This window comes from Acipenser ruthenus, chromosome 51 (assembly GCF_902713425.1).
Source record: "Acipenser ruthenus chromosome 51, fAciRut3.2 maternal haplotype, whole genome shotgun sequence".
In the NCBI taxonomy this organism is placed as follows: domain Eukaryota; kingdom Metazoa; phylum Chordata; class Actinopteri; order Acipenseriformes; family Acipenseridae; genus Acipenser; species Acipenser ruthenus.
The window spans coordinates 132,720-153,025 of NC_081239.1; the positions used below are offsets into that span (position 1 = coordinate 132,720).

General features: G+C 44.4%; 2 protein-coding genes across 2 annotated transcripts; both read right to left on the bottom strand.

Annotated features, from left to right (window-relative positions):
• Window positions 1-3,811: 3,811 nt before the first annotated feature.
• On the bottom strand, window positions 3,812-9,785 carry LOC117398519 (sorting nexin-15). Its single transcript, XM_059015924.1, has 8 exons — window positions 9,520-9,785; window positions 8,411-8,446; window positions 8,108-8,228; window positions 6,823-6,938; window positions 5,961-6,198; window positions 5,528-5,701; window positions 5,184-5,432; window positions 3,812-4,553 (listed from the first exon to the last, which is right to left on the bottom strand). Exons 1-8 carry the CDS (start codon window positions 9,616-9,618, stop codon window positions 4,441-4,443), a joined length of 1,146 nt encoding a protein of 381 aa, XP_058871907.1. The 5' UTR covers window positions 9,619-9,785; the 3' UTR covers window positions 3,812-4,440.
• Window positions 9,786-10,340: 555 nt separating this feature from the next.
• Window positions 10,341-14,832, bottom strand: LOC117398524 (ADP-ribosylation factor-like protein 2). The gene is made up of 5 exons (XM_059015925.1): window positions 14,476-14,832; window positions 13,544-13,654; window positions 12,512-12,674; window positions 11,654-11,734; window positions 10,341-11,310 (listed from the first exon to the last, which is right to left on the bottom strand). The coding sequence occupies exons 1-5, from the start codon at window positions 14,538-14,540 to the stop codon at window positions 11,176-11,178; spliced, it is 555 nt and encodes a 184-aa protein (XP_058871908.1). The 5' UTR covers window positions 14,541-14,832; the 3' UTR covers window positions 10,341-11,175.
• Window positions 14,833-20,306: the final 5,474 nt, after the last annotated feature.

A 20,306-nucleotide genomic window follows, 5' to 3' on the forward strand; every position in this document is an offset into this window, starting at 1 on the left:
TACAATGCTTCCCTATGCTTTACCACACCTCTCTGTGCTTTACAATGCTTCCCTATGCTTTACCAGACCTCTCTGTGCTTTACAATGCTTCCCTATGCTTTACCACACCTCTCTGTGCTTTACAATGCTTCCCTATGCTTTACCAGACCTCTCTGTGCTTTACAATGCTTCCCTATGCTTTACCATACCTCTCTGTGCTTTACAATGCTTCCCTATGCTTTACCACACCTCTCTGTGCTTTACAATGCTTCCCTATGCTTTACCAGACCTCTCTGTGCTTTACAATGCTTCCCTATGCTTTACCACACCTCTCTGTGCTTTACAATGCTTCCCTATGCTTTACCAGACCTCTCTGTGCTTTACAATGCTTCCCTATGCTTTACCATACCTCTCTGTGCTTTACAATGCTTCCCTATGCTTTACCACACCTCTCTGTGCTTTACAATGCTTCCCTATGCTTTACCAGACCTCTCTGTGCTTTACAATGCTTGCCTATGCTTTACCATGATTGCACTGTGCTGTCAAGAGTCCAGAGCCCTGACCACTACTCCACACTGCTGCCCTATATATCTAGCGCTGCTTCTGTAGGGTAAAGAAAGATCTCAGTTTCTGTGCCTTGCTCTCATGGAATCTGAGAGTCCCGCACTTCCTGGGTAGCGTCATTGGCTGACAGCGTGTCAGTCAATAACTGGGAAGCAGCTGGTTGGTTAATGACTGGGCGGAAGCAGTTGAAAGGGGGGGGCACCTTGGGGGCTGATTGCGATAGACACTAATATTAGTGTGTTTTGGAAGCACTGAAAGAAACCTAACTGGATTCAATTGAAAAAGGGCAGCATTGTGGAATAGTGGTTAGGGCTCTGGACTCTTGACCGGAGGGTCGTGGGTTCAATCCCAGGTGGGGGGGACACTGCTGCTGTACCCTTGAGCAAGGTACTTTACCTAGATTGCTCCAGTAAAAACCCAACTGTATAAATGGGGAATTGTATGTAAAAATAATGTGATATCTTGTAACAATTGTAAGTCGCCCTGGATAAGGGCGTCTGCTAAGAAATAAATAATAAAAAAAGAAGACTTCTAGATGAAATGTTTGGGGTTGAATGTAGTTTCTAAATCCTCCTCTATTTAGTGTTCAGTAGCTCTGCATGACAGAATCCACGCCTAGGCCCCAGCACACAGACACTTGTGCGTTTTGAGATAGTCCGAGTGGAATAATCCATTAGGATAAAAATAGAATTCATAATGGGAGCAGAGAAGCATTAGCTACTTCCCCAAATTAATGACAGCAATTTTGCACTTCTGAGATGAAAAATATGGTGCTCTCTCTCTCTCTCTCTCTCTCTCTCTCTCTCTCTCTCTCTCTCTCTCTCTCTCTCTCTCTCTCTCTCTCTCTCTCTCTCTCTCTCTCTCTCTCTCACACAGGGTTTGGTGAATCATGGCGGATGACCAGGATAGTCTTTTTTCAGGACTTTTTGAAAGGAATGTTTCAGGAAGGGATTAATGTGATGTTTTGTAACAACTGTAAGTCGCCCTGGATAAGGGCGTCTGCTAATAAATAATAATAATAATAATAATAATAATAATAATAATAATTCTGGACACATCTTCACACAGAGTGGTGAGGGGATGGAATGGGCTACCTAGTCATGTCGTTGAGGCAGAATCACTGGGATCCTTCAAGACCTGATTATTATTATTATTATTATTATTATTATTATTATTTAGCAGATGCTTTTATCCAAAGTGACTCACAGAGACAAGGGGGGTGAACTCTGCTTCATCAACAACTGCTGCTGCTGCTGCTGCTGCAGAGTCACTTCCAATAGGACTTTGGTTTTACACCTCAAACATGACGAAGCTCTGAGATCGATCAGCTACTAGGAACTAGGAATTGATTTGTCAAAAGCTCTGTAAAAATAAAGCACCCAGTTGTTAACTCCCAGCCCAGACATGGGAAAGTGGATTTTTATACCGATCAATACGGGCACGTTTTAAAGAGCTGCTTCAGCGTGAGGAGCCTCAAAGTGACGTAGTCCCAGTTCATGGCACAACATTTTACGACAAGAGCCAGCGTCATCCAGTGATCTGCCGCTTTGGATTATTTTGACATTTGACTGCAATACACTAGCTGTGCACTAGATGGCGCTAGTATAAAAGACATTTTGGCGATGGCAGGGCAGGGCAGGTAGATGAAAATGTGTGTGTGCGTGCGTGCGTGCGTGCGTGCGTGCGTGCGTGCGTGCGTGTGTAAAATTAAGAAAAATAATTGATAAACTGAAAACTCACAATTGCAATAATTCGCTAGATTATAGCTCATTGTTAAAATAGTATTTCTGGTGATTGATTAGTATCCTAACGTTGAGGCTGATTATTAGAATAGTGAGTTTTGAGTTTATATATATATGTGTGTGCTTTTTCCTGTGTTCTTCTTTATTAAACGCAACTTCTAATCTGGACTTAAAATACTTTTTTTAAAAATTAAAAACAAACAAACAAAGTACTTTCCATGATGCTCTGTCATAAAGACTCCGGCTGGCTGCTTCAGCGCCCATTACCAGAACAAATATTACCACCTCTTGTGTGTGAACCGTGATCCCGGCCGAGTCCTTACCGTGTAAGAGCCATCATCCCCCCCTCCCCCCCGCCTGAGTGCTCTTCACCGCTCCAGCGCTCTCCGAGTCCCCTCGCTGCGCGCCCGCCCGTCCAGCCAGCGCCGTCTTTGTGTGCAATTATCTCCCCAACAATAGCCCTATTAATGGTGGAGTGTGATAACATAATTGGCCTTCGCTGTGGAGCCGCTGTTCGGAGGTGCGCGCACACACACAAACTGACACACACACACACCCGCATATATATATATATATATATATATATATATATATATATATATATATATATATATATATATATATATATATATATATTTCGCGTTCTGCGATTTATTATCGTGTTAATTCCGGACTCGCTATAGTACAGCCGCCCAAACCCTTTTTTCCCATTTTATTTGACCCGAGTTGATCATTTTCACGAGTCTTTTTGTTTCAGTAACCCCGCTAACCCTATCGAGTCGCACTCTCTCTGCGGGAGAACTGAAGTACTTTCAATTAATCAAACAGCTGCGTCGAGTCCTGCCTACTGAGAAGAGTGTGTGTGTGTGTGTGTGTCTATGTGTGTGTGTCTGTCTGTGTGTGTGTGTTACAGCACTCAGCACTTAGAGGAAAACAAAAGGGTTGTTATATAGAGAGCGAGAGGGAAACAAACATTATATATATATATATATATATATATATATACACACACACACACACACACACACACACACACACACACACACACACACACTTCGACTGGTAACCAAATGCGTTGTGTTCAGAAATGAATCTGGTTAACTTGCGCAACAGGACCATCTGGTGGACGCTTATGTGAACTACACCCTGATCGCACAATGCCAGCTTGGCTCACTCCATTCATTTCAATAGGGATGGTAGAGGACTGGATCACTCCATTCATTTCAATAGGGATGGTAGAGGACTGGATCACTCCATTCATTTCAATAGGGGTGGTAGAGGACTGGATCACTCCATTCATTTCAATAGGGATGGTAGAGGACTGGATCACTCCATTCATTTCAATAGGGGTGGTAGAGGACTGGATCACTCCATTCATTTCAATAGGGGTGGTAGAGGACTGGATCACTCCATTCATTTCAATAGGGATGGTAGAGGACTGGATCACTCCATTCATTTCAATAGGGACTTGGTCAGGACCCCAAAAAATCATACAGAATTATACACAATGTCGGTTTACAGAGGGATGGATTATACAAGATTTATTCTACTTATCATAACAATTCCAAAATTCTCAGTCGTATAAAGAACATCAATAATGAAAATAACACTTTAACAAAACAAAACAAAAAAAACATAAATAAAATTGTATTTTGTTGTGGTTTATTATTATTATTATTATTATTATTATTATTATTATTATTATTATTAGTAGTAGTAGTAGTAGTAGTAGTAGTAGTATTATAATAAAAGGGGGTTAAATTATTAGTCATGTTAATAACATCTTATTTACAATACAATAATATATATATTGGAAGCAGAACACAATAGCATTGTAAACGGAACCGGAATTGGAATTACGGAACGCAATGCCGATTCCAATTCTAATTCTAATCGCCTGCCAGCACCCTGCATGTACAGATTCAAGATTCAATAAACCTGCGGACTTTGATCTGAAATAAAATACTAGACAGCGTTAGCTTTAACTGTAACATCCCGAGGAGGGATCTGTCGCTTGCCCCCCGATTCTTATCATAGGCACCGCGTGATTAAGGATGAATTATGAGTTACACCTCTCACAGGAAACACACCAGCGAGGGGGGGGGGGAGGGGCAGGGGGGGAGTTGTCCCAGGTTTCGGGCTGCTGTCTCCAGCCTCAGTCTCGGGGCGGCTCCCCTCTCAGCTGCAGTGTGACGATGCTCTCAGCGTGCTGCAGGTACTGCACCACCCTCTTCTTCACTGCCTCCCTGCGCTCTGCAACCGGGTCTCCTGGGGAGAGAGAGAGGCTGGCTGAGTCACGCAATCGTGCGAGGGGTCGATCGGGGGGGGGGGGGGGGTCTGATTCCCCGTTCACAGCGAATTCAGAAACAGCTGCTTGGGTTTGTGACGATAGCAGCGACCCTGAGCAAGTCACTTCACCTCCTTGTGCTCCGTCTTTCGGGTGAGACGTAGTTGTAAGTGACTCTGCAGCTGATGCATAGTTCACACACCCTAGTCTCTGTAAGTCGCCTTGGATAAGGGCAGCAGTGTGGAGTAGTGGTCAGGGCTCTGGACTCTTGACCGGAGGGTCGTGGGTTCAATCCCAGGTGGGGGGACACTGCTGCTGTACCCTTGAGCAAGGTACTTTACCTAGATTGCTCCAGTAAAAACCCAACTGTATAAATGGGTAATTGTATGTAAAAATAATGTGATATCTTGTAACAATTGTAAGTCACCCTGGATAAGGGCGTCTGCTAAGAAATAAATAATAATAATAATAATTATAATTGGATAAAGGCGTCTGCTAAATAAACACATAATAATAATAATAATAATAATAATAATAATAATAATAATAATAATAATAATAATAATAATAAGGGCGCGATGGCTTGGCGGGGCGCTGTTCTCGTCCCTCACCTTGCGCCCCCTCCAGCAGCATTGCCACCCCAGTCTGGTAGCAGTGGAAAGCACAGCTATAGTCCCCCTCTGCCTCTCTCTCCAGCGCTGCGCTGATCTCCTCCGCAGCTCGCTTCAGGTACTCTGGCAGCTCTGGCCCCGCCCCCGAGGTTCCGGCCCCGCCCCCTGCGCCTTCCAGGAGCCGCAGGCTATTGGCTGACTCGGCCACGCCCCCCTCCAGCCCATTGGCAGGGGCTTCTGGACCAGCGGCTTGAAAACAAAAAAAAAGGTTGAGATTTTTTTTATTTCTAGGGTCCTTGTACAAAATAATTTAGGGACCCCTTGTTAATAATTATTATTATAACCTTGTTTCTTGGCGCAGGGGTCGAACAGGGCAAGTTCGCTTTCAGAAAGCCGGCACCGAGGGGGCGGGGCCTCTGCAGCTCCTTGCCCCTCCCCTTCAGAGTCGAACAGCAAATCAAATTCCTCCTGGGATTTCAAATGGTTGACGCCCACTTCTGGTGGGGGGGTGCTTTCACCTGCAAAAAGAGAGAGAGAGTGAGAGAGGGAGGGAGAGAGAGGGAGGGAGGGAGAGAGGGAGAGACACAGAGACAGAGAGAGGGACAGAGAGAGAGACAGAGAGAGAGAGAGGGAGATAAAGAGAGAGAGAGAGACAGAGAGAGGAGACAGAGAAAGAGAGAGAGAGAGAGAGAGAGAGAGAGAATATATTTACTGTACATTAATCAAATCAACTGTGAAATCACAAAACAACAGAATAAACAAACAGGGCTGCGCTACCGTGACAACGCTCGGTCGCCGCCGGCGATGGAACGTCCTCGGGTTCCATGTAGGCCTCGGCCGCCTCCTCCCAGTTTCCTGAGGGCGACCCCGGGATCTCCCCCTCTGTCTGGGGCTCTGCCTGCTCCACCTCCCCTGCCTCTCCGGAGCTCAGAGGCAGGGGGATGAGAGGAGAGGGCAGGGAGGCAGAGGACTCGGAGACAGGAGGCAGGTCCAGGGGCCGTCGGACTTCACCTCCCTGTGCAAAAGACATAAAGGAAATAAACTGTCAAATTGTCAAAAAGCAGAGGGAGGCTGTTCAAAAAGCATAAGAGCCTCTCTTTCTCTTTCTCTGCTCCGCCAGCATAGAGGGAGGCTGTTCAGAGAGTGTAAGAGCCTCCCTTTCTCTTTCTCTGCTCCACCAGCACAGAGCAGAGGGAGGCTGTTCAGAGAGTATAAGAGCCTCCCTTTCTCTTTCTCTGCTCCACCAGCACAGAGCAGAGGGAGGCTGTTCCGAGAGTATAAGAGCCTCCCTTTCTCTTTCTCTGCTCCACCAGCACAGAGCAGAGGGAGGCTGTTCAGAGAGTATAAGAGCCTCCCTTTCTCTTTCTCTGCTCCACCAGCACAGAGCAGAGGGAGGCTGTTCAGAGAGTATAAGAGCCTCCCTTTCTCTTTCTCTGCTCCACCAGCACAGAGCAGAGGGAGGCTGTTCAGAGAGTATAAGAGCCTCCCTTTCTCTTTCTCTGCTCCACCAGCACAGAGCAGAGGGAGGCTGTTCAGAGAGTATAAGAGCCTCTCTTTCTCTTTCTCTGCTCCGCCAGCACATAGCAGAGGGAGGCTGTTCAAAGAGTATAAGCACTACCCCCTCTGTATTAAGACCTACCCTGAAAAAGTCCTTGAGCTGGGGGCTGTTATAAAGAGCTGGGATATTGACTGTGAATCTCAGCATGGCTTCTGCAGCTTTCCTCCTCTCTTCAATCACAGACGCCTCAAATCGCCCTGCAAAAAAAAAAAAAAAAAACACTAGATCTCCTGATCCGCCCCTCCTGCTCTGCTCTGGACTCGTCTGACCTCAGCACCACGTTACTGGATCCTCAGCTGATGCGCTATCCTTGCACTATCGCACTGCTAACATGTCACTGTAGATACAACTCGCTGTGATCCTAACTTGTTGCCTCCTGGTTCATATTGTATTCTAGTAGTGTTATTATTATACATAGCATCCTAGTTCATATTGGATTCTAGTAGTGTTATTATTATACATAGCATCCTAGTTCATATTGGATTCTAGTAGTGTTATTATTATACATAGCATCCTAGTTCATATTGTATTCTAGTAGTGTTATTATTATACACAGCATCCTAGTTCATATTGGATTCTAGTAGTGTTATTATTATACACAGCATCCTAGTTCATATTGGATTCTAGTAGTGTTATTATTATACAGAGCATCCTAGTTCATATTGGATTCTAGTAGTGTTATTATTATACACAGCATCCTAGTTCATATTGGATTCTAGTAGTGTTATTATTATACATAGCATCCTAGTTCATATTGGATTCTAGTAGTGTTATTATTATACATAGCATCCTAGTTCATGTTGGATTCTAGTAGTGTTATTATTTGCACTTGCTGTAAACTACACTGTGTTTAAATATGAAGCTTGCATTGTAACCCTGCGCTGCCCTGCAACACCTGTAAGGCGTCTGCCAAATACATAAATAATATTAATAACTGAACGTGAAACTTTTCAACTCTAAACTATCAACAGCCGTACTAGTCAGGGATCTTAATAAGACTCCCGCTGCACAGCAGTGTGATCCAGTCCTGGTTTCACTAGGAGTTTAATAATCAGACACACCTGAGCTTGTTAGCTAGACACACTGGGGGCTGATCAAGCTGGTAGCAGTGAAACCTGGAATGGATCACACTGCTGTGCAACAGGAGTCTGATTCCCAGCCCTGCAATGTAATTCCAGTGCAGTCTAGTCTAGCGATATTAAATTGCAGTTACAATGCAGGGGATGGAGGTAAGACTCCCGTTGCACAGCTGTAGCGCAAACCTGGACTGGGTGAAACCTCTTTGCAAACCAGCAGGGGCGCTATTCTCAAACGCAGGCTCGGGTCCCCCTGGCTCTCCCCCTCCGTGGGGGGGGGGGCAGCTTACCGAAGACCTGAGCCCGGGGGAAGTCAGGGAACTCCTCCAGCCTCCTGAAGAGATTCCTGTGGGTGTAGGAGAGCTCGCTGTGCAGCTTCTTCAAGTCCGTGAAGCGCCTCCACACCACCACCTGCAAGCAAGGAGAGGGACTCCAGATCAACAGGGAAACGCAGGAGGAGGAGAAACACTCCCGCTGAGGAGCACTGTGATCCACTCCGGGTTTTACATTCACTCTGTGCGCTTTAATAATAATAATAATAATAATAATAATAATAATAATAATAATAATAATAATAATAATAATAATCTTACCTCTTTCACATCTTCGGGATTTCTCTTAGAGACAAACTAGAAAATAAAACAGAGGAAAGCAGGTTAATCCATCTAGAATAACAGGAAAAACTGAATCCATTCACCATGCTTTCCCCTCGGTTATGCTAAGAGTCTACCATAGCTTACCCTGGTTTGCAATGCGTTTTAATATGCTTTACCAGACCTCTCTGTGCTTTACAATGCTTCCCTATGCTTTACCAGACCTCTCTGTGCTTTACAATGCTTCCCTATGCTTTACCAGACCTCTCTGTGCTTTACAATGCTTCCCTATGCTTTACCAGACCTCTCTGTGCTTTACAATGCTTCCCTATGCTTTACCAGACCTCTCTGTGCTTTACAATGCTTCCCTATGCTTTACCAGACCTCTCTGTGCTTTACAATGCTTCCCTATGCTTTACCAGACCTCTCTGTGCTTTACAATGCTTCCCTATGCTTTACCAGACCTCTCTGTGCTTTACAATGCTTCCCTATGCTTTACCAGACCTCTCTGTGCTTTACAATGCTTCCCTATGCTTTACCAGACCTCTCTGTGCTTTACAATGCTTCCCTATGCTTTACCAGACCTCTCTGTGCTTTACAATGCTTCCCTATGCTTTACCAGACCTCTCTGTGCTTTACAATGCTTCCCTGTGCTTTATCACACTTTGTTGTGCTTTTACTGTGGGGGAAACTTCTGGTCAGGAACTGAAATAACGCTTAAAAGGGAGATGAAATGCTGCAAAAACATTACAAAGCAGCCTGACCTTCAAATGAGGGCAACAGCGCTTAATAACGAACGGGAGGCTGTCTGGTCCAGTGGTTAAAGAAAAGGGCTTGTAACCAGGAGGTCCCCGGTTCAAATCCCACCTCAACTCATTGTGTGACCCTGAGCAAGTCACTTAACCTCCTTGTGCTCCGTCTTTCGGGTGAGACGTAGTTGTAAGTGACTCTGCAGCTGATGCATAGTTCACACACCCTAGACTGTGTGAGTCGCCTTGGATAAAGTCGTCTGCTAAATAAACAAATAATAATAATAACGATTATTCGGCCAGGCTGTGAGCTTTTTGTCACCAGCCGCTGACCAAGTTTCATAACCGATCGAGGCTCACCCGGGCGGAGACTTTGTACTCGGTGAAGCCCTTTTCGTGCGTCCTGTGGTCTGTCACCGTGTAGAACCGATGGTAGTCTTCTTTGAGTTTCCGTGACATTGTGAGCCAGTTGTTAGTTACTATTAATCAATGCACAGTCGACATCATCTCTGCCTGGCAGCGTCGATGCTGGAAAGCGCTCTCTTTAAATAAATGCATAGTTTTCAAATCCACTTCCTTAATCGTCACCGCGCACGCAGCGACGCAGAGTGTAGCTCCGCCCCCAGTTGAACAGTAAGGGATCGTCGCTAAAGTTCACCCCTTCGCTGGGAGAAGCAGGCGCAGCGCCAGGCAGGGATCGTCCACACGAATATATTGCGTTCGCCGCGTTCTCTTTGAATAATTTGCTTTCCACGTACTGGAAAGGAGAGATAGGTGTCAAACTTTGAGATGGAAACGCGTTATTTACATACTAACAGTAAAATAAGACAAGACAAGAATCTCGGAACAAATGCATTGAGATCAAAACAAAACTCCTCTAGGCGCCCGTCCACACACGTCACTGCTGACGTAATCTTCAATGTTATTATGCCGACGCACGGTCTATTTATGTCATTATTAACAGGGATGGGAATCAGACTCCCGCTGCACAGCAGTGTGATCCAGTCCTGGTTTCACTAGGAGTTTAATAATCAGACACACCTGAGCTTGTTAGCTAGACACACTGGGGGCTGATCAAGCTGGTAGCAGTGAAACCTGGAATGGATCACACTGCTGTGCAATAGGAGTCTGTTTCCCATCTCTGTTACATTCCAAGTAACAGATGAATAAAAAAACACACGTGAAATTAAATTAACATTTATTATGAGTAATAAAATAACAATTACAGCTTACAAAAAAAACAATATTTTCTCTTTTTTTTTCCTTGCAAATGAAGCATTACATTACTCTTCACAGGAATGCACAGAGTTTAATCTTAGTTTTATTCTCCATAAATAAAAGATTGTATTTGAAACACGTTGCTGTGGGCGTGTTGTTTGGCTGTATTTAAATGTATTTCATCTTGTATAAAGACGCTTGCCAACGTTTGTGTGCGATCGCAACGTGTTAGTTAATTCTACCAGGCCCCTCTGGGGTTTAAGATAAGAGATTCACAGGGTATGGGAATCAATGGAAAATCCTCACAAACACTGTAAAAAAAAACAACCTGTGTCTAGCGTTGAGTTTTCACTTTTTATTTTTTGAGGACTTAGAAAAAGGTCCTTTCGAGTTTTTAAGTCAATCAAATTCAGTTCCAAATAACACTTTAATGTATTTATCTATCTGTGTGTGTGTGTGTGTGTGTTTATGCATGTGTGTACCTGTGTGTGTGTCTATACCTGTGTGTGTGTGTGTGTGTGTGTGTGTGTTTATGCAGGCATGTGTGTCCCTGTGTGTGTCCCTGTGTGTATCTAGGTGTGTCCCTGTGTGTATCTAGGTGTGTCCCTGTGTGTGTCCCTGTGTGTATCTAGGTGTGTCCCTGTGTGTGTCCCTGTGTGTATCTAGGTGTGTCCCTGTGTGTGTCCCTGTGTCCCTGTGTCCCTGTGTCCCTGTGTGTGTGTGTGTCCCTGTGTGTATCTAGGTGTGTCCCTGTGTGTGTGTGAGACACTGTATTTATTTCTGCATGCACGCCACTCCTCAGTCGGCTGTGAATATCCTGCTGGAGATATCGTCAAGCAGCCAGTCAATTCCAGACAGCAGGTTCTCTCCCGTCACCGCGCTGCAGCCCATAATACACCAGTGATGAGTCTTTATGCCGTCCAGGTCTAGAGCCTGCAAGAGAAGGGAGAGCGGAGAGGGGTCCCGTGAAAGCAGGGCTGAGACACGGGGGGAGGGGGGGGGGGGGGGCTCTGCAGCCCCAGGAGGTCCAAATCCCGGCTCAGCCACTGACTCCCTGTGTGTGAACCTGAGCAAGTCACTTCACCTCCGTGTGCTCCGTCCTTCGGATGAGACGTAAAACAAACGAGCTCCTATTGGAAGTGACTCTGCAGCAGCAGCAGCAGCAGCAGTTATTGATGAAGCAGAGTTCACTCTCCTAGTCTCTGCGAGTCACTTTGGATAAAAGCGTCTGCTAACTAATAATAATAATAATAATAATAATAATAATAATACTCACCTCTCTGATGGCGTCTTTAGACAGGGCCCCAGGCAGGTCTTGTTTGTTTGCGAATACCAGTAGTGTAGCTCCGGACAGACGCTGTGGACACAGACAGACAGACAGACAGACAGACAGACAGACAGAGCTCTTAAGTTAAGGAAGCTGCTTTGTGTCTTGGTAGGACTGGGTTTCAGGAGACCAGGTTTCAGGTCGCTGCGTGACACACCAGGCAGGGAGACTTGGGGGTTTGATACAGCGAACCTCAAACCAGGCAGGGAGACTTGGGGGTTTGATACAGCGAACCTCAAACCAGGCAGGGAGACTTGGGGGTTTGATACAGCGAACCTCAAACCAGGCAGGGAGACTTGGGGGTTTGATACAGCGAACCTCAGAACCAGGCAGGGAGACTTGGGGGTGTGACACAGCGAACCTCAAACCAGGCAGGGAGACTTGGGGGTTTGATACAGCGAACCTCAAACCAGGCAGGGAGACTTGGGGGTTTGATACAGCGAACCTCAAACCAGGCAGGGAGACTTGGGGGTTTGGTACAGCGAACCTCAAACCAGGCAGGGAGACTTGGGGGTTTGATACAGCGAACCTCAAACCAGGCAGGGAGACTTGGGGGTGTGACACAGCGAACCTCAAACCAGGCAGGGAGACTTGGGGGTTTGATACAGCGAACCTCAAACCAGGCAGGGAGACTTGGGGGTTTGATACAGCGAACCTCAAACCAGGCATGGAGACTTGGGGGTTTGATACAGCGAACCTCAAACCAGGTCTCCTGGAACCAGGACTCCCACATGACCCCGACTCTGTGGAGCTCTCCCCCCTCACCTCCTCCAGCAGCAGCCCCTCCCTCTCCCTCTCCCCTCTCACCTCCTCCAGCAGCAGCCCCCCCAGCTCTCTCCTGCAGTCCTCCAGTCTCAGCCGGTCTGCACTGTCCACCACCCAGATCAGCCCGTCCGTGCTCTCAAAGTAATTCCTCCAATAGGAGCGCAGGGATTTCTGCCCGCCCACGTCCCAGACATTCAGCTTGAAGCTGAAAGAAAAGCCACGTCCCTCAACACTGAAAGAACCCAAATTCAATTCTAATGACAAAAGCTCGGACTGTATCTTGTAACTGTAATCTGATTGCATTTTTCTGTATCTTGTAACTGTAATCTGATTACATTTTAATGTATCTTGTAACTGTAATCTGATTACATTTTAATGTATCTTGTAACTGTAATCTGATTACATTTTTCAGTAGCTTGTAACTGTAATTGGATTAAATTTTTCAGTAGCTTGTAACGGTAATTGGATTACATGTCTAACTTGTAACTGTAATTGGATTACTTTTTCAGTAACCATAGAGTTGACACAAACTGTTTTAAAATTACATAAATTGTAAAAAAAAACAGTTTTTTCTTTCTTTGATCAATGAAACAAGTCTTCAGTTCGTGGACTGCGTGAGTGAGCGGGTATTTTTTTAAATTTATTTTTTTCATAGCAGTTTAACCCATTAAAGTACCAAATAAATTAACTGTTATTTGAAAAAAAAAAAAAATTCACAACACGAGCTGAATTCATGTAATTTGATACTTAAATCTAAATCACATCTCTCTTCACCGGGAACAAAATAATCCTTCGTTTTGTGTACTAGGGCAGCAGTGTGGAGTAGTGGTTAGGGCTCTGGACTCTTGACCCGAGGGTCGTGGGTTCAATCCCAGGTGGGGGGACACTGCTGCTGCTGTACCCTTGAGCAAGGTACTTTACCTAGATTGCTCCAGTAAAAACCCAACTGTATAAATGGGGAATTGTATGTAAAAATAATGTGATATCTTGTAACAATTGTAAGTCACCCTGTATAAGGGCGTCTGCTAAGAAATAAATAATAATAATAATACAAAGGGCAGCCTGCTCGCTCACCCCCTGTGCTCCAGCGTCTTGATGTTAAACCCCAGAGTGGGGGAGATGGTGCTGATGTCCTCCCCGTTGAATTTTTTCAGGATGGTGGTTTTCCCGGCGTTGTCCAAGCCGCTGGGACACCCCACTAAGGACCAACACACCAGGGAGCGGAGCTGCGCGACCCCGACTATTCATTTTCCACGTTACACGCATCATACACATGGGACGGGTCATACGCAAAACACAGTCATTATCATTATCAACTCAACACGACCATCGTGACAGTAAAAACAGACGCAGTGAAGCGTTCTTCCCTTTGTATATAAGTTAGTGATCCGCAGGTGTCTCAGCCGCACGAAGAGCACAGCGTGTGGTTTTCACTAACTCTGCTGTGCAAAATATATATATATATTTTTTTCTATGGTTAAATATCGGGACTGTTTTTCCTCTGCATCGGGACGCGGGACGTTTGCTGAGAAAATCGAGACTGTCCCGGCCATATCGGGACTGTTGGCGTTGTATGTAAACAACGTGCCAATAAATACTGACCGCTACAGACAGAGCAGCTTTCTCTATGAAGAACACGCTGACCAAAACATACCACAAGAAAAACTTACAAAAAAATCATTCTAATGAAGTCATGGACCGCTGAAAACCCCACGTTGTATTATTATTATTATTATTATTATTATTATTATTATTATTATTGAGAAACACCCGAGTGTGCTTCTTGGTGCATCAGCGCACTAGCGACCGGGTGAAACAGCATTTTTACAGACAGTGTGCAGCGCCCTCAAATCTTTCACGTCTGAAAAACAACAAATGCAAGTTTTAAGTTCACGCCTTTACTAATGCCTTCGTTTATTATCAGAAATCTGACCGGGCAAGTACGTCACAAAGTTTATTATTTAAAAAAAAAATCAACAATAATAACAACAACAAAAAAAGGATACAGCATCAGCAAGCGCACTTCTTTCTCCTTTTGCTTCATCTTCTTCAGGATAGTCAGTAAACCCATTTAAAACCGCGACCGTGCTTGCTTTGAACGATGCACCGAATCGGAAAGCACACAGATGCGCTGTTATATTAATATTACACAGCAACTCTGTAACCCTGTGTGCTTGAAACGCCGTCCGCACCAAGACCCGCCCCTTTGAGCAGTTCTGATTGGTCAAACGGGGAGAGGTTTTAATAATCCTGCATTCTGATTGGGCAGGAGGGACGCCAGTCACAAAATAAAGTCAGTCCCAACCCCGCCTCTAAACCGGCTTTTAGAAAGAGATCTATAGACGGGGACAGCGACGCCTAGAGGCTTGGATCCGACAGCACATTATTATTATTATTATTATTATTATTATTATTATTATTATTATTATTATTATTATTATTATTATTATTATTTATTTCTTAGCTGACGCCCTTATCCAGGGCGATTTACAATTGTTATAAGATATCACATTATTTTTACATACAATTACCCATTTATACAGTTGGGTTTTTACTGGAGCAATCTAGGTAAAGTACCTTGCTCAAGGGTGCAGCAGCAGTGTCCCCCACCTGGGATTGAACCCAAGACCCTCCGGTCAAGAGTCCAGAGCCCCTAACCGCTACTCCACGCTGCTTAGCCCCAACCAGATATAATAGCAGTTCTTAATGTATGGTTTACTTATATCTTTTTTAAACTTTATATTTGATTTAGGGATATCAAAAGATCATCCCATTTTCAATATTGGATCCTTGACAACCAAACCACGCCCCAGTCTTGACTGATCGTGTTTGAAAATGCAATCGTTTTTAAAAAGAGAAGGCTTGGAATAGGAAGTGAGGCAGATTGTACATTATTTACTGGAACTCTTTCGATCCCCCAGGATGCACCGCTTAGGCACGGACGGAAGTTTCTATGTTAAACCAGCGGAAGTTGACTCTCTTGTCTGTATAGAAGATTTTTGGGTGGCGGCGACTGAGGCGCGGATTTATCGGGGCGAGGCTGCCACCTGCTGGTGAAAGGCTGTTACTGCATCCGATGTTGTAATTCGAAATTGTCATTCAAAACCGATCCCAGATATTCAATAGATCACATGTTTATCAAAATACAAGATTCTGGAGGGGGGGGGGGGGGGGGGGGATGCGTAATTTAACTGTGAATCACCTCTATAAAGTATACTTACAAATACAATTAACCTAACCAGGTGTGCCAAACTTCACATTTCAATGATATTAGAAATGCAATTAATTACGAATTTCATAATTGCAAATGCAATGGACAGTGTTCAAGCGCCGTTCTTTGCTCGATACCTGGCCGATACTGCACTTAATTATAACCATTTCCTGTATCTTGTACTTGATTTTGCTCTTACAGGTATCTGTATTCACGTTTTTTTCTCATCGCTCTTATTTGAAATCGTTCTCATCCATTCATCGTACTCGCTGCGCTGCTATTACTGGACTTGATTCGTATAGCAAATATTTTTACTGTCAGTTTAACTGCTCTCTGTGGAACTCGCTTTTAAATATAATTGTTTAAAGTATTCTTTAGTGTGCACTTATTTTAATTTGATCTTTTTTGATACTGATTGTATTGTGCTTTATAACTGCTCTTTATCTGTAATGCGATATTTTATAACGTGATAATTTGTAAGATTTTGTAACAACTGTAAGTCGCCCTGGATAAGGAACCCTTAATCGAACTATGCATGAGCTTCCTTAGAACCTTTTGATCTGTTTTCAGCTTTCAAACATAAGTAACTCGAAATCGGCAGCTTATTAGGAGCGGAGAACAATTTGAAAAAAGGGTCTAATTAAGCTGCGTGTTGTTAATTCAATGAAGGGTCTGGTTCAGTGATTGAGAGCTCAGTTGGAATGGAAACCAGCAGACACAACAGAGGGGGCCCGGGACCGGGGTTCGGAAGCCTTGTTCCAATAGACACAGGAGACAGATGAAGATTCAAAACAGAACAAAAACTGTCAGCTCATTGGAATTGATTCAAATCTTCTTTGAATTGCTTTACTGTAATTCAAAGAAAAAGGAACTCGAGATGTTCCTGGAATCAATTGAAAACTAACGCTCGCTACTCTTATCCAAGAGTGGAGAGCCCCGCGGTCACAGCCTGACTTCGCGGGGTGACTGAATGCATCTTACGAGAAATCGCTCAGCGGGTCGGGTGCTCTGTCACGCTGAAGGATTTTCAGGCAGAATAAATACATCTCGAAAAAAAAGGGGTGTTACAATCTCTGCCTTCTCTGCTCGAGAATGTCCTTACCAAGTTTCATCACCGTCGGGTAAGAGCGGTTCTCTGGCTGTGTCTGAAAACTCCACTCTGTCCGGCCACTTTATTAATTTGTATTAGCTTTGTCCTGCAACTGCTTTTAAGGGCTGAAAACAATTAAAAAGGTCTAATTTAAGCGAGCGATCAGTTCAATGAAGGGTCTGGTTCAGTGATTGAGAGCTCGGTTGGAATGGAAACCAGCAGACACAACAGAGGGGGCCCCCGGACCGGGTTTCAGAACCCGGTCCAGTGGCTGCGTGTTCCTTTTCTCTTACTATATTTACATCAGTTGCATATGTGGTCTATTAAGGTAATTAATTAAATTAAGACACTCGCTAAGCCTATATGGACACTTTCCCAAGACTTACAGTGGTTTGAGTTCATATGCACAACAAATCAAAACTCTCCGACGCGTTGGGAGCGTGTTAATACACTTGCACGCTGCGGTGTCTCTGGGATAAAAAGGGGTTAAATACTGAGACAGCCCTGCACTGTTAGCTTGATAAAGTCTTTCTGTCGTGGCTGGGAAGCGGTCAGGGAACTGCGTCGAGAATGCACCGCGTTTAAAGAGACTGGAGGTCAAAGCGTTCGTTCATCTTCATGAAAGGAAAGCGAATCCGTCTCAATTGTTCGGCTGCGTAGGAAGACGGTTTGTCTCGATAAGCCAGCTGCGCATCACCGCTTTAGAATCAGTTTGTTTATTTAGAGGCGAGCCTGTTAGCTGCCCTTTCAAGGAATAACAATTTAAAGGTCTTTATTACATTTGAAGAAACACTTCAACATTATACCGGGGTTATCCTATGACTCCACGTACACTGCTAAGTTTTACGCCCCCAAAAATTTCAATAATGCATAAAACAATTTTTTTGTAATTATATATATATATATATATATATATAGTGTGGGGTGGAGTAGTGGTTAGGGCTCTGGACTCTTGACCGGAGGGTCGTGGGTTCAATCCCAGGTGGGGGACACTGCTGCTGTACCCTTGAGCAAGGTACTTTACCTCGATTGCTCCAGTAAAAACCCAACTGTATAAATGGGTAATTGTATGTAAAAATAATGTGATAACTGTCTGGTCCAGTGGTTAAAGAAAAGGGCTTGTAACCAGGAGGTCCCCGGTTCAAATCCCACCTCAGCCACTGACTCATTGTGTGACCCTGAGCAAGTCACTTCACCTCCTTGTGCTCCGTCTTTCGGGTGAGACGTAGTTGTAAGTGACTCTGCAGCTGATGCATAGTTCACACACCCTAGTCTCTGTAAGTCGCCTTGGATAAAGGCGTCTGCTAAATAAACTAATAATATAATTACTAAAAAAAGTAAGATGGTTATCTTAATCTTGTAAAAAACAAAACTGTATTTAATTAGTTACTGCATAAAGATGACCATTTTTTTTTAAATGTTGTTTTACAAAAAAATTAAGATGGTTGCCTTCGTGCAGTAACTATATATATATATATATATATATATATATATATATATATATATATATTATTTTAAAGGGTAGTGTGGCTCATAGTAAAACCAGGAATGGATCAAACTGCTATGCAACAGGAGTCTCATTCCCATCCCTCATTTGTAGAAACCTCACCCCCAAATCCCTTTATTCCACTTTCTATATGAACAAATCAAGACACAAATTCAAGTAGGAAAAAAAAATAGAGAGCGATCACACATTCTGAAGAAATAAATACTTTATTATCAGTGGAATTGAAAAAGTTCAGATACATGGAAGTCTGTGCTGCATATCTGCGTACCAACAATTAAACCACACTGTGCCACATCAATCTATGGTTTGTACCTGAGCAGGTATAAACCTGAAATATGTAACCGGGTCTGCGATATTCAATCACTCGTAGAAATGTCGAGAATGCTTTTTCACCACATGCCAAGGCAGCAATTCTACGAGATAGTATAAAGCCATCAATATAAAGATGTTTGATTAGGATACAGGTAAGTTTAAGAGTGTAGAAATCTTTCTTCTGAGTGAAGGATTACAGCACAGCCTCCTACTTTACTTCATCTTGCCTTCCAGTATGTGTTTAAAGCGTCAGTCTGCACCTCTAAATTACTGCTGGTGTGCAAATTACTTGCCTAGGACGGGGTTTCCCCAAATCCCAGTCCTGGGGTCCCCCTGATTCTGCTGGTTTTCATTCCAACTGAGCTCTCCATTACTGAACCGGACCCTTCATTGAACTGATCATGTGCTAAATTAGACCTTTTTAATTATCCTCGGCTCCTAAAAAGCTGCCTATTTCAAGTTACTTAGAAACTTGCAGAGTTAACTTGCCAACTATTTTAAAAGCTGAAATAAAAAATTGGTCACATTATGCTAATGAAGTGGGTCCCCTCGAGTGGCGCATCCAGTAAAGGCGCTCCATGTGGAGTGCAGGATGCGCCCTATAGCCTGGAGGTTGCCAGTTCGAGACGGGAGCTCCCAGGGGATGGCGCACGATTGGCCGAGCGTTGTCCAGGGGGAAGGTGGGCTTAGGTTGGACAGGGTGTCCTCGGCTCACACCAGCGTCCCCTGTGGTCTGACTGGGCGCTGCGGGCTTGCCTGTAAGCTGCGTTGTCCTCCGACGCTGTAGCTCCGAGGCGGCTGCACGGTGAGTCTGCAGCGTGTAAAGAAGCAGGCGGCTGACGGCACACGCTTCGGAGGACAGCATGTGTCCGTCTTCGCCCCTCCCGAGTCAGCACAGGGGTGGTAGCGGTGAGGTGAGTCTAAAAATAATTGGCCATTTCAAATTGGGAGAAAAATGGGGTAAAATCGATTGGCGACTACTAAATTTATATATAAAAAAATAAATTAAGCACATGATCAGTTCAATGAAGGGTTCTGTTAAGTACTTGAGAACGCAGTTGTAATGAAAACCAGCAGACACAGGGAGCCCCCAGGACCAGGATTGGGAAACCCTGGCCTAGGAGACATGTGTGTGCGTGCGTGCATGCATGCATGCGTGTGTGCATGCATGCGTGTGCGTGACGGTTCGGTCACAAATGCAGTTTCCTGTATTGGTGCTTCCACTATGTAGATGCACCTGGGCTGGACCTGTGGGCACAAAATAACTAAACTAAAATAAACTAAGAAACCAATGTGGTTTACAGTCTCTAAAGAAAGGACTTTGACACTGCCAGTCCTTTGAATTGTTCGTAAAAAGTAAAAACAAACAAATAAATTAAAAGAAAACAGGTTTAAGAAATGGTATTAATTGTCCATAGGAGCTGGAGAGGGAAGCAGGGGAGAGGAGGACCGATCTAAAACACAATACAAGGAATTATAAACACAGGGATTGAGCCTTTCACTGTCCCTGCAGGCAGCCACCGATCACACAGAGATCTATTACTGCAATGCCAGGGTCTGAAACAAATCAGCCTCCAGCTCCAGGAAAGAGCTTTGCATCCCCCTGCAGAACAAATCATTTTGCTTCTTAAAATTGAATGAAACCAGCTGGATGATGTTAACATATTGAATTACACACCACCCCCACCATATACTTAACTGAAAAATGTGACATTTC

What these genes read in the sequence shown, in the direction of transcription:
- LOC117398519 (XM_059015924.1), bottom strand. Translation starts at nt 9,618, where the DNA reads ATGTCACGGAAACTCAAAGAAGACTACCATCGGTTCTACACGGTGACA. An exon ending in ATCCCGAAGATGTGAAAGAG is followed by an intron (nt 8,229 to 8,410) that starts GTAAGATTATTA and finishes CCTTGCTTGCAG; the next exon opens with GTGGTGGTGTGGAGGCGCTT. An exon ending in GCTGCTGGAGGGGGCGCAAG is followed by an intron (nt 4,554 to 5,183) that starts GTGAGGGACGAG and finishes CTCTCTCCCCAG; the next exon opens with GAGACCCGGTTGCAGAGCGC.
- LOC117398524 (XM_059015925.1), bottom strand. Translation starts at nt 14,540, where the DNA reads ATGGGTTTACTGACTATCCTGAAGAAGATGAAGCAAAAGGAGAAAGAA. An exon ending in AAGACGCTGGAGCACAGGGG is followed by an intron (nt 12,675 to 13,543) that starts GTGAGCGAGCAG and finishes CTTTTCTTTCAG; the next exon opens with CTTCAAGCTGAATGTCTGGG. An exon ending in CTAAAGACGCCATCAGAGAG is followed by an intron (nt 11,311 to 11,653) that starts GTGAGTATTATT and finishes CTTCTCTTGCAG; the next exon opens with GCTCTAGACCTGGACGGCAT.